The following is a 14,451-nucleotide window of genomic DNA, read 5'->3' as shown; positions in this document are numbered from 1 at the left end:
TATTGTTACTTTACAAACAGGGTAAATGGTTATTGATGAGGTATGCATTGACAGATACCCCAGATCAGATGTAAGAATCACACGACAATCACTTCGACAATAATGTTGAAAAGACTATTATCTAGTAAATTGTAATTTACGAAAACAAATACGAATTTGATTGTATGTAATGTATTTAAATAAGCAAATACTTTCAAACGTTGCGATTGCTCGAATACATTTATTGATATTATAGGTAACAACTTCTATAGAAAAGCTGGAAATTACCAAACATAACGAATCAATGAAGTCCTCGTTACTTCATATACGAAGTGTCATTGATAAAACTTTGCCTGAAATCTACGAACACCGGACTTTACAAGTGAATCAACTCGACTCAGTGCATGAGAAGAAGTATAATGAAGATCTGGAAGGACCAACAAGTAGCAGACGAACAGGCAGAACATCAAGATTTTTGCAAAAGGTAACCTTAGCTAACGTATCATGCATACCCATTTCCTAACTCATGTAATGTTGAAATGTTCTAATTAATAATATGACATTACCAATTACAGCAGGAAATTTGCTATATTTTTAGCTCTGGTGAAGTGAAGCATACATTCAACAATACCACACACAGTCCCTGTTTGTTTATTCGAATTGGTTGAACACTTAAATAACGATATATCTATTGAAAAAGTTTTAGCTACAAACGTCCTAAAAGTCTTGTTCTGGTTATGATATAATCTTGTTCATCTTGATACGTCAAACATGTGTGATTTATGAATTTACCGAAGCAAAAAGTCATTAAACGAAACATGATCGAATTGTTCCATTTCAATCTTTTCTTTGTTATAGTATCAACCAGTTTGCATTATCTTACTGTATGGGCGAGATCCACTCCAACATAAGATCGGCAATGTTTAAGTAAAAGTGGTGTATAACTCTGTTTTTAAATGCATAAAATGATTTTTTCAATGTTTAGGAAGTAAGGTTGATCCTAGAAATGTTGACACTGAACGTATTATGTGAAAAACATACAATCCAATGAAGTGAGCACGTATTTGGTTATAAGTACGTTAGAACTGGGCTTAAATTATCTTCTGTATAGATGCAACCACGTCTTTCAAGAGAAAATAAAAGTATGCCAGGTAAGTTATTCATTTTTGTTTTCTTGTTCAATAAATCAGAAATGAAAGTATAACAATAAGAAGTACAAAATAGTACACAATACCTGATTAATGTTTCATAATTGAAATATATTCCAACAATTACAATAATACCTCCCAGTTACAGATGTTATTAGAAAAGTGATATCCAAGTAGGGATATGTAAAGTAACTGCAACTACTGGTACCGTAACTACTGGTAATGTTCATTAAAACATGTGTTACGAACACAAAGTAGCAAATACTGATGCACGATTGTGGGACATAAACAGTAGTTGATGTACCAACCAATTAGTGTGAGTTCTTTAATACGCGATTCTAAAATGAAATTTTATGTAATCGTTTATGCTAAGTATGCCTATGGATATACCCGAATATGGGAACAAGCTTTACACTTTTTACAGTGCTACCTTTAACACATGTTACCGTGTTACGAACACAAAGTAGTAAATACTGATGCACGGTTGAGGGACAATAAACAGTTGTTTCTGTACCAGCGATGAGTATCTGCTGTTGTAATAAAAGACAATCTTGTATACCCCTTCACTACATCTATATACAGCTAAGCAACTTAAATATAATGTTATATGTGATGTATCTTTGTAGTCTAAATTATTGCCGATTTTAGACGGTACATTCAATTGGGAAAGTTCAAAGAAATCAATTTAGACCGATGCATTCTTCTTTCCTTGCCTCTGAATATCACATGTGTTTTAACTCATACAGTGTTAACGATCTTATAACAGTGTTTCGAATAGTTCAATATTTAAACAATCCGCAGTTCAGAAGATGCAACAGGAAGAATATGGATACACAACCGACTCAACAACTGACAATGAGGTGACTTCTTGGTTCCTTATCGAAATGTTGAAGCATGCATACATATAAAAGATCTTGTTCAAAAACATGAGTTACCAACAACGCAGTGTTGGGGTGGTGGGTGATATGTTGTACTCGACTGGTCATTTTAGCCTATTACATATCTAAATAAATATATAAATATAAATATTTCCATAATCACTTATTCATGAAGGGTGTTTGCGATGACTTACCCAGCTGCGTAACTTGCTTCATTTGTATCGTATGTTTCAATCGTTGCAAGAAATATAATAATCATCAACGAATATGGTGTCATTCTAGAGCAGTGGATATGAAACAGCCAGTGAATTTGAACGGGGAAGAGCACTATCGCCTGGATCTGGTGAGTTATCGAATGATTGGTCGACTTTTTCCAAGTATCAATTTCATATTTCAAGATATTTGTATGACACTGCCCACACTATTTTAGATTAAGAGTTACTACATAATTAGAGCACAGGAAATGGGACTTATGGCTTAATGGAGTAAAGCAGACAATATAGGCATTTCATTGTTATGATTAACCTCGTATGAATTTTCAAAAACACACTCTTTGCTCAATTTCGCACAGAATATCACTGTTTCTGATTATTTTCTTTCTTCTTCAAGTTTGCATTTCCAAACTGGTTTCATATATTTTCTTCATAGTTTTATTCTCTCTAAACATACTTCCCTCATGAACATTTTATGAGTTTGTTAGTGATAACATCCAATACGTAATGTAAATATTTTGTTGAAAATATTGTATCGGTCAACAAAGATTAGATATAATATATAAAATACGACATCAGCTAGTTCTTAATTCGTTCCAATTAACAACGACTAACAATCGTTTAAATTTTACAATTTTTGTAATTTGTCAGTTATAATGCAGTATCATTAAAATGTTTATTCCAAATATTTTCATATGCAAGTAGTAATTACTGATTCACGGTTGAGGGACAATAAACAGTAATTTCTGTACCAGCGATGAGTATCTGCTGTTGTTATAAAAGAAAATCTTGTATACTCCTTCACTACATCAATATTCAGCTAGGCAACTTAAATATAATATTATATGCGATGTATCTTTGTAGCATAAATTATTGCCGAAATTAGACTGGAAATTCAATTGGGAAAGTTCAAAGAAATCAATTTAGAACGATGCATTCTTCTTTCCTTGCCTCTGAATATCACATGTGTTTTAACTCATACAGTGTTAACGATCTTATAACAGTGTTTCGAATGGTTCAATATTTAAACAATCCGCAGTTCAGAAGATGCAACAGGAAGAATATGGATACACAACCGACTCAACAACTGACAATGAGGTGACTTCTTGGTTCCTTATCGAAATGTTGAAGCATGCATACATATAAAAGATCTTGTTCAAAGACATGAGTTACCAACAACGCGATGTTGGGGTGGTGGGTGATATGTTGTACTCGACTGGTCATTTTAGCCTATTACATATCTAAATAAATATATAAATATAAATATTTCCATAATCACTTATTCATGAAGGATGTTTGCGATGACTTACCCAGCTGCGTAACTTGCTTCATTTGTATCGTATGTTTCAATCGTTGCAAGAAATATAATAATCATCAACGAATATGGTGTCATTCTAGAGCAGTGGATATGAAACAGCCAGTGAATTTGAACGGGGAAGAGCACTATCGCCTGGATCTGGTGAGTTATCGAATGATTGGTCGACTTTTTCCAAGTATCAATTTCATATTTCAAGATATTTGTATGACACTGCCCACACTATTTTAGATTAAGAGTTACTACATGATTAGAGCACAGGAAATGGGACTTATGGCTTAATGGAGTAAAGCAGACAATATAGGCATTTCATTGTTATGATTAACCTCGTATGAATTTTCAAAAACACACTCTTTGCTCAATTTCGCACAGAATATCAGTGTTTCTGATTATTTTCTTTCTTCTTCAAGTTTGCATTTCCAAACTGGTTTCATATATTTTCTTCATAGTTTTATTCTCTCTAAACATACTTCCCTCATGAACATTTTATGAGTTTGTTAGTGATAACATCCAATACGCAATGTAAATAATTTGTTGAAAATATAGTATCGGTCAACAAAGATAAGATATAATATATAAAATACAACATCAGCTAGTTCTTAATTCGTTCCAATTTACAACGACTAATAATCGTTTAAATTTTACAATTTTTGTAATTTGTCAGTTATAATGCAGTATCATTAAAATGTTTATTCCAAATATTTTCATATGCAAGTAGTAATTACTGATTCACGGTTGAGGGACAATAAACAGTAGTTTCTGTACAAGCGATGAGTATCTGCTGTTGTAATACAAGACAATATTGTACACCCCTTCACTTCATCAATATACAGCTAAGCAACTAAAATATTAAGTTATATGTGATGTCTCTTTGTAGTCTAAATTATTGCCGATTTTAGACTGGACATTCAATTGGGAAAGTTCAAAGAAATGAATTTCGACCGATGCATTCTTCTTTCCTTGCCTCTGAATATCAAATGTGTTTAACTAATACAGTGTTAACGAGCTTATAACAGTGTTTCAAATTGTTCACTATTTAAACAATCCGCAGTTGAGAAGATGCAACAGGAAGAATTTGGATACACAACCGACTCAACAACTGACAATGAGGTGACCATTTGGTTCCTTATCGAAATGTTGAAGCATGCATACATATAAAAGATCTTGTTTAAAGGCATGACTTACCGACAACGCAGTGTTGGGGTGGTGGGTGATAAGTTGTACTCGACTGGTCATTTAAGCCTATAACATATATAAATAAGTAAATAAATATATATATATAAATAAATAAATAAATAAATAAATATATATATGTATATATATATATATATTTATATATATATAAATATATTTATATATATATATATATATTTATATATATATATAAATATATATATATATATTTATATATATATATATCTATCTATCTATATCTATCTATATATATATATATATATATATATATATATATATATATATATTTATATATATATATATATATATATATATATATATATATATATATATATATATATATATGTATATATATATATATATATGAAAGCATTTACATATCAGAAACTTGCTTTCCACATATCAACACGAAATGTCAGAGATCAAAGACAAAATTAGTCACGGAGCGGACTGGAATCTTTTAATTGCCTTCCGACATTAACATGTGTAATGCGTATGTTGGGCACTTTCAATATATGTCGTTATCATGGTTACTTATGTTAAAGGTCTCTGAAATGTCAAAGGACACAGGTCAAATTAGGCAACGTTGATTTATTTTTAGTTTATATAGCAACAAGGAACATTAACATAAAATTGCAGTTCTTATAATTTTTAATATCTCACTTACTGATCGATCGAAAATATTCATATTTATTTAGCAAAAAGGTATCCCGCTAGAGGCACTTGTGTCTTGATTGGATGAAGCAAAATCTGTTTGCCGTGACAACTGAATGAGTATAAAGGAAAATGCTGGTTTGCTCATTTCGGAGATAATGAATGAATGATGTGAATGTTACCTAGCCCATAATCACTTATTTATGAAGGGTGTTTGCGATGACTTACCCAGCTGCGTAAATGCCTCATTTTTATCGCATGTTCCAATCGTTGCAAGAAATATAATAATCATCAAAGTAATATGGTGTCATTATAGAGTTCCAGTGGATATGAAACAGCCAGTGAATTTGAATGGGAAAGAGCACTATCGCCTGGATCTGGTGAGTTATCGAATGATTGGTCGACTTTTTCCAAGTATCAATTCATATTTTAAGATATTTGTATGACACTGTCTACACTATTTTAGATTTAGAGTTACTACAGAATTTAGAGCACAGGAAATGGGACTTATGGCTTAATGCAGTAAAGCAATGTCACAATATAGGCATTTCATTGTTATGATTAACCTCGTGTGAATTTTTAAAAAACAAACTATTTGCTCAATTTCGCACAGAATATCACTGTTCCTGTTTATTTTCTTTCTTCTTCAAGTTTGCATTTCCAAACTGGTTTCATATATTTTCTTCATAGTTTTATTCTCTCAAAACATACTTTCCTCATGAACATTGTATTAGTTCGTTAGTGATAACATCCAATACGTCATGTAAATATTTTGTTGAAAATATTGAATCGGTTAACAAAGATAAGATATAATATATGGAATACAACATCAGCTAGTTCTTCATTCGTTCCAAATTACGACTGATATTCGTTTAAATTTTACAATTTTTGTAATTTGTCAGTTATAACGCAGTATCATAAAATTTTTTATCCAAAATACTTCCACATGCAAGTAGAATGAGAATCTTTCTCAATTTTATGTTTCTGAAGTGACAAAAAATTCCAGGAATTAAGTTGAAGGAAACTCATGTCTTTTTCGTTTTTTTGAACATCATCTCTTTAAATTCCCAGAGTATTTTGTCATTTAACGGTAACGTTAACCAGATTTTCCTTCAATCAATGTTCCTTAAATCAACAGCTGCGAAGATAAAACATGATGAACCTGGTATCACAACCGACCCAACAACTGACCATGAGGTGGGTTTGGTTTCTTATTGTGTTCATCATCTACTTCTTATTTCTCGATAAGAATCAAAAGATTATATAAGGAAAATATAAAGCGCATAAAAATAAACGCTTTCGATGACGTTGCCTATCATAGTTAGTTTTTAAGAAACCCATTTTTTCCAGAGAGCTACTGAATATTAAAAAAAAAACATTTAAAAAATATTCCTAGTAAGAGCATGAAACAGACGAAATTGTTGCACGCATTAATGGTATCCAAGGTTGGATGACCGAGTCCATATCTGGGTATGGAGAAAAAGCTACATGTGCTTTGGGGTGCAATTGTTTTACCAAACGTCAGACGAAATTTGAGAAAGTCATCTCGTCCGCAGAATGATTATATTGCTAATGAGCATTACTAAGGTTAGATCAGGCGGATTTGGACGATGAAAAAGAGCAATGGGCCTTTTTTCTGAATGTAGATCACACGTGTGTGTGTGTGTGTGTGTGTGTTAGTTTGTTACATCTGCAACGTTGTGTCAAAAGCACCTCCTAAAGTGCGAGGCACATTTTCTTTACACTCAGTAGGTAGCTACCACATGACAGTACGTTGTGTCTCGCAGACTCTCAAACAAAATGTCAAATGACAAATGTCTTATAAAGTAACAAGAGCACGGTGTGATCTGCTTCTCATAAGATTGTTAACAATAACCATAGGCTCTGAGAAATGATTAGTAATGCGTATCAAATAGTTGATGCAATTGTCCTCAACAATTGGGGAAACAGTTTTAGGATTTTTGTCTCGTTTGAGTTTAGTACTTCCTTTCCTCAAACATTGGGTAATATGGTTCTTCAATTGTAGCGGAAAATATAAAGTTTCTCGAGGTGTAGCAATTTCCTATTTAGTGCTTTGTATGATAACTAATGTTTTCCATCCTGCTTGACACTTTTACATTTGAGATTGAGAGAAACGAATAACAAAATCATTGTGGCCTTTAAATATATTCGATTTAACACTTCTATAAAGTCTAATATTTCTCAGGAAAATAGTTAAGTACTTAACAATCCCTTCGCAAGATATTTTACAAAACTCTCCACTAATAATGGGTCTAAATCTCCCTCAACCCTTCTTAAGACTGTGGAAAAGTTGTTGCTCTGTTCTCCCCACTTTGAGCTTCCTTTGGAAAGAAATATTGCAGGTACTAGAGATTAGGCAGCAGCATCAGTCGTATCTGGGTACGTGCAATATTCTGTAAATGAAAGCAAGTTCAGAAATCTATTGTCTTCTCGACTTAAATATTTTCGTCACAAAGAGTTTAGAATTACTCATTATCCCCAAAGGAAACCACGGTTCTTCAATGTATATTTTATAATAACAGTACTTTATTAACACTGTCCTTTCCTTTCGAATAGTTTTCGTTCCAAACATTTAGTTTCTACAGAGGTTTAATTGGTCTTACATTGCATTTCTATTTAACAGAATGAATTGTTTTCTTCATGCAAAATTTTAAGTTCTTAGCAATAAAACATATGTAATTACAATTTTGGTAAATTGATTAAATGATAATTGTCTGTAATGAAAATTAAACGAATAAATAAACACGCTATGACTATAGAATGTTTTTAGTTCAAATAACATATTCTCATTGGATTAAAAAGTTTACATGGAAAGATGATGCCAAAATTTAATATATGTAGCCAATTGTCTTTATGAAGAAGAAAGCGTGTTACATAAAAAAACAACAACGAAGAAACAATATGACTTTACATTAATTTATATATATATACAGAAGTGTATCAAACCTTTTAAAAGTTGAGATTCTCACAAAATTACAAAAATGAGGTTGCACTGGTATATTTGTCTCTCCTTTTAACCGTGGACTACAAACACATCCAATCACCAGCATTATCCAGGGAGATATGAAGTGATGAATAGGACTTCAATTTTAGAGTTGATCAAGTCATGATTGCTCTAACAGGGCACAAAAATATACAGATTCAAGCTGCAGCATTTCACGGAACATTGTTAGATCTGGTAGATGAGGAGCATGGGGTCTTAAACTTCCAGGCTCATTAGGATGACTGCATTTAATCTGAGGAGTCAAACCAAAAATCCATTAACGCTTCCTAACTAAACAAACTTTTTTTTAATTCTGTTTTCGACAAAACGCGAGTTAAATACCAAAGGGCACTTTAAAAGTACACCTTCACAACAACTGTAAAGGAGTGTCATGAATGTCATACTCAGCGACACAGATGATGCATTTGAAAGAGAAACCGTGAAAGCATATATATAAAAAGAGTTGTCATATGGCACATGAATGAAGTAAAAAATAATTCAACTCACTCTGGGATTCTTTCATAAAAAATCACAAAGCAACCTTACAAGCAGCATTTTTTTTTTCAATTACAACGTTGTCAGAAATTTGTGTTCCAATATGTGTTGGTAAAATCTATTTCCTTTTATCAAAGCTATCTTGATTGAACCATCAAAGTTACCTACCACCTCACACCTATATATATTTGGTAGCTTATTAATTCTTGAACAAGTTAGTGTTTATCTCAATTTGTTAACCTGTAAGGTTACTTTTTTGAGTTGTGTAGAGGTCCGAACATCATGTTATATTTCTCACAAAAATCTAAAAGAACATAACAATTAATGAAATGTTACTAGTCATTATTCACGCCAATACAAAGACACTTTGATTGGCAAATAGTCATAGTAGAACTTATCTTACAATTCATGTAACCGATAATGTCACCATTATGTCATCAGCCCCTTCATGCATATATCATATATTTACCACTGCCTTCATTTTCCTGTTTTCCACTCCCCTTTCCTTTCAGACTGGCTGCTAAGGCTTTTCATTTTGAATTAGACCTAACAGGGGTCAGCGCAACGAGTATAGCTATAAGCTATATTCCACCCCTATGAATGTCTCTGCCAATAGGCCTATTCAATTCACCATGGGTAGTTAGGGTATGCATGCTATCCTGTGTGCCTTATAGAGGATATGCATGGAAGTAGGATGCGTACGGAAATGCATTTAGTATATCTATGCTTTTGTGCATTGCACATATAGCCAACATTTTTCCCAATAACCTTGACATGGTATCTGTTTTTCGGATACTATACTAGGATGCCAAACTAGTGAGTTAAGGGTAGACTAGGCCCAAGGTCGACCGGATGTGGATTCCCCATTCATACTGTGAAGATTTTCAAAATGTAACGTTAAGTCGTTGGTATATTTACAGCAAAGATATAGGTTCACGAAACTGGGAAATAGTCTAGTCGGCCGTTATATATATTAACGTTTAAATAGACAATACAATCATCAAGGATGCACGAAACTGGCGAAACTTAAAGTCAGTCTACCTTAGGTAGCCTTTCTTTCTTGTCGTTTTACACGATATACACCACGATATAGCATAGAGACCAGCAGCACTCGGTCTACTCGAGGAGACATAAATTACGCATTTACATGAATTGAATCACTAGTATACCTTAAAGTTGTTGCTTACGCTTCTAAATCCCCAATCAGTCGGGAAGGTAAAGATATCGACTAAAGTCGTGATGTACGGATCATCTTCTACTGGGGCCAAATCGACAATAGATTTTTCGTTGTCTTATCAAGGCGTTACGTTTAATCCTGTTATTATTCCGTAATAATGGAGCAACAATTTTTTTGGTATGGTACATATTTGCTCTACGAAGTTGGTAATTTCTCATCGTAAATTGGGCATAATGAACCAAAATTTCACATACCAAACTGTTTTGCAGTGCATAAAGCATAGAACGATATTTTGCCATTAAGTTAAGCTTGATTCAGTTGTCGATACTTCTAGTGAAAAAAAACCTGCCTTATGATACTTTACGTTGCAATACCATCCATTCGGTTTCGCGCCAGTCAAACTCAGACTATGTTTATATATACAAACTGTCTCGGATATACATTAGTTCCCGGATACATAGGTCAATAGTTCTTACACTCAAATAGGTGAATGTCAGCACACGCATGCGTCAATACTCGCTCGTTTTTGACAATATAAGTTCCTATATAACTCGATCGTATGAGAGTGATTAAAGAACGACTATATGCAAACAATTAATAAACATATATATATATCCTGCAATATGACGGATATTTTGGGGTTCTACAGCTATTGTTATTCCCAAATCTTTAAAACTTTTAATGCATTGCGAATATGTTATGAAACCATTAATTCTTTACACATTTCTCTATTCAATACTTGTCTTACCCTTGGGATCGAACCAATCGACCAGTGTACTGAGCAATAGAGTAGAACTGCTTTACATGATGCAGGTCAGACGTTAATAGCTTATTTAATCTTCAAACATACACAGTTGTACAACACTTGAACTGTGACTTCACTGCGGTTTTAACGGTGAGCGACATCAACTAATGTTTGCCTATTATACCTTTCTACTCGGTTACTCCAGTTCTAACACCTACGATTTTAATAGTCTGTTAGACTTGTTTTAGAAAAATAATTACCTTTATAAGCAAAATAAATGATGTTCATCGAAATTGTTATCTTTAAATTACGCAGTACACCTGACTTGATACATTTTCATTGCAGGAACACCAAGGTTATGGCTTCGACGATACAAGTGACACAGATACAGTCAAATGGGATTCTGATGAAGAAGGTATAACATGACTGATACTTTGGAATATTCCCACATTAAATTCACTGCAATCAATGAGGCCAATGGGAAAACTACCGTTAGCACTGCATTAAGACCGTGCATTGCAAATGACATCTTTCTATAAGTCGTGTATCAGAGAATTCCTGAGAAGTTTTTCTTAAGTGTGACCTATCACATAACGAATTATCATTCAGTTTATACTTTTCTTGCTATATAATTAACTAAAAATTATGAACGATTTCTACAAAACTTCTCAAAAATTACCGGTACTGTTTCCAGCTCGTGTGCGGCTGTTAGTCTCTCCAAAGTAATTAACGAAACGGACTAATTTTGATTTTTCCTAGCTTGTCCTAGCTCTCGATAAGACTATAATATTAATATAATTTTGATTAGTGTGCGATAACCTCTCGCAAATTTAAGTTTAAAAAAGTTAAATCTCTCTGTCATTTTTTTTGTAATCACGAAGTATTCATAGGAGCATTCATTTTCTCCGGGACTTCAACATAGATATTCGCTTTCCAAAATAATCAACATTTCAGTTCAGCTCTCATTTATATTAATTACTTTGCCCAAAAAATGTTGCTCACGAAAATGATTTTTATATAACATTTGGACTTCTTCTTAATAAGCACAAAAGTAGCAGGGTCTTAGACGAATTTGAAGTAAACTTTTCAAGTATTGCAAAGCTAACGAAAAGATATTCTACCATGGATAGCTTTTGAAACCGGAATGACAGCCAAGACCTACAATTAAATTCTATGTCCAGCTTATTTAAATATAAAACTGATCCTAAGAATAATGAATGAGTCCATTCCTCTCACGAAATTTCTATGTAGAGAGACTGGGGTCACCAACGTCGCAAAGCAAATTTGTGAGAAAAAAAGTAAATGCTGGTTTAGGCGTCCCTGTTACGTTATATTAAGGGAAACTCCAACTCTAAATATGTCTTTATATTTATATTTTGTGATTTAAACATTTGCAGAAGTTTTGGATGGTCAATCAAAACTAGAAGTGTGTGCCAGGGTCTCGGTAGAAGGAGCAAATTTGAAGATTGCCGAAACAGGAGTGAGTCTGTATATTCCACCAGGAGCATTATTAGAAGAGCAAACCATCCACATGAAGATAATTCCGCAACCATGTGATGCAAAGTCTGCTCTCAAATTTGAATGCAACTCTGTTGTGGTTGTTGAACTATTGCCAAATAATTGTCGTTTCCAATGCCCTGTTTCGCTGACCTTGCCACACTGTTTGCAACTGAAAGAGGAATATGAGAGAAACTCAGTTGATGTGCTAATCAGTCATCATGACGAAGGTCAGTGGAATGTTACGAATGAAACATGTTTCTCTTGTTTGGGAGTGTATTGTATGTTGTTACTCGCCAAATAGTTTCTGACACTCATATAATCATATCCATTTACTCAATGCTAATAAAGAATTGTTTCAAAGAACACACTGATTAAAAATAGGAAACAAATGAAAACCAGAGACTAATACAAAGCAATCGAAATTCCACATTTCATCAGGTAAGTTTTGAAGCGATTATTTTCAACCTGGATAGAAAGCTAATACCAGTTTTGCCAAAAGAAAATATCAATATAAGAGATGCTTGTAAATGCCGTTTTCAGAACATCGGCGTGATTGAAATACAATTGTAAGGTTTAAACTCAGTGTGATTTTTTTCTGTCATCACAAGGGAACACAAGGAAATTTGACATGTTACCAATTTGGTTTTATGCTCAGTACACTCAAAAGACCTTAACCAATGACGATAAGATACCTGGTTTCACCACATTATTATAATAAATTGTCGAAAGGTATATTTGTAAACGTGACAATGTTTATATTGAAATGCGGATCTGAGTGGGAACAAACAATAGCTTAGGGAATGAGGACATGGTCTTAAAGTGTAAATAACCATCCGATACACACAGAGAACAAAGTTACTACTTTAATTTTTAGAGTTTGTACCACAGTAAATACTGGATCGTACTATAAATCGGTAGCAATGTGCTATTAGGATTACAGTAAGAACTGAGGATAGGTGTTATTCCAACAAATCAAGTTGTTGGGATTTGTTGCGATGACAAATATCCTCAGTTCTTACTGTAATCCTTATAACACATGCTACCGATTTATCAGATTTGTCAGCACGATCCAGTTTTAACTGTGGTACAAAACTTTAAGATTTACAGTAGTTACTGTAATCTTTTTGTAAATCGGCTGAAATAACAACAACTTAAGTAATACAAAATATTTAGTTGGAAAAAAGTTTTCGAAGGAATTAATTTTTTTTTTCATTGTAATTTTCACCACTGTCGTTCATGCAGTAGTCACTATTTTTTTTATCATTGCCAGGATTGAAGCCGAAATGGGAAATATTGCATGACGCCAAGTTTTATCTTTTGAAGGAAAACTGTACACTATACCTACACAGTTTTTGTTGGGTGACTTACGAAATACACGACACAATTGTAGAAGCAAAGAGAATTAAATTGTATACAGCTGGAAAAAAGATGAGACTGAACGACCGAATTGCAGAAGTAGAAGTGGGATTCTATCCTGACTTACCAGGTAGTGGAAAGGTAAGCCTTAATTCTTCATTTCATTTCAACTTTGCAATAATTAAAAGGGTGAATTTAGGCAGAATCTTTATATCTTGATATGTTATATTTCAAGACAATAGAAACAGTGAGAGCTATATGTGTATATGTTATTTCTACAAAAGAAAAAATGAACTCTAGTACTGCTTCAAATTAAATAAAAATTAATCTTACTTTATAGCTATTCCGGTTATCAAGATGTTTAGCTTTAAGATATTCTAAATCGATTCAAGGCTACATTCATGATTACCACGTCGGTATCTTTAATTTGTTATACTTAAGCAATGTAATTGATACTAACACGTGTATTTTTGACTTCTTTTACAGATTTTGGAGCTTAACAAAGATATGCACTTATCACAACGGAAGCCCTATGTTTTTCTAAAAGCAGGAGAAGAACCTCTCCTAATCAATCTCCACAAAGTAGTTCCTAAGCAATGGAACAATAGTCAACCTGATGAAAATCCAAAGGTAAAACAGGGTTTTCCCAGCGCAAGAGGATATTTATTAAAAAAATATTAACATTAGACTATTACTCACTGCACGTTTCTTTATAAAAAATGCGAAACAAAATAGAAAAATGAAAAAAATCAATATGCTTTCCAATTGCAAATGCTAAATCTATTTATAATTAG

General features: G+C 33.1%; 1 protein-coding gene across 1 annotated transcript in view; it reads left to right on the top strand.

Moving 5' to 3' along the window:
- Positions 1-258: 258 nt before the first annotated feature.
- The window catches only part of LOC139977238 (uncharacterized), a 14,616-nt gene continuing 423 nt past the window's right edge, over positions 259-14,451 (top strand). The window contains exons 1-9 of the mRNA XM_071986485.1: positions 259-463; positions 1,091-1,130; positions 4,584-4,642; positions 5,697-5,760; positions 6,519-6,577; positions 11,147-11,216; positions 12,199-12,528; positions 13,572-13,798; positions 14,144-14,287. Coding sequence (XP_071842586.1) covers positions 284-463; positions 1,091-1,130; positions 4,584-4,642; positions 5,697-5,760; positions 6,519-6,577; positions 11,147-11,216; positions 12,199-12,528; positions 13,572-13,798; positions 14,144-14,287 — 1,173 coding nt within the window. The 5' untranslated portion in view covers positions 259-283. The remainder of the gene's footprint in view (positions 464-1,090; positions 1,131-4,583; positions 4,643-5,696; positions 5,761-6,518; positions 6,578-11,146; positions 11,217-12,198; positions 12,529-13,571; positions 13,799-14,143; positions 14,288-14,451) is intronic.

Source organism: Apostichopus japonicus, chromosome 12 (genome assembly GCF_037975245.1).
Source record: "Apostichopus japonicus isolate 1M-3 chromosome 12, ASM3797524v1, whole genome shotgun sequence".
In the NCBI taxonomy this organism is placed as follows: Eukaryota; Metazoa; Echinodermata; class Holothuroidea; order Aspidochirotida; family Stichopodidae; genus Apostichopus; species Apostichopus japonicus.
Note: the sequence above shows the minus strand (reverse complement) of the source record. Positions and strands in the feature narration are given on the sequence as shown.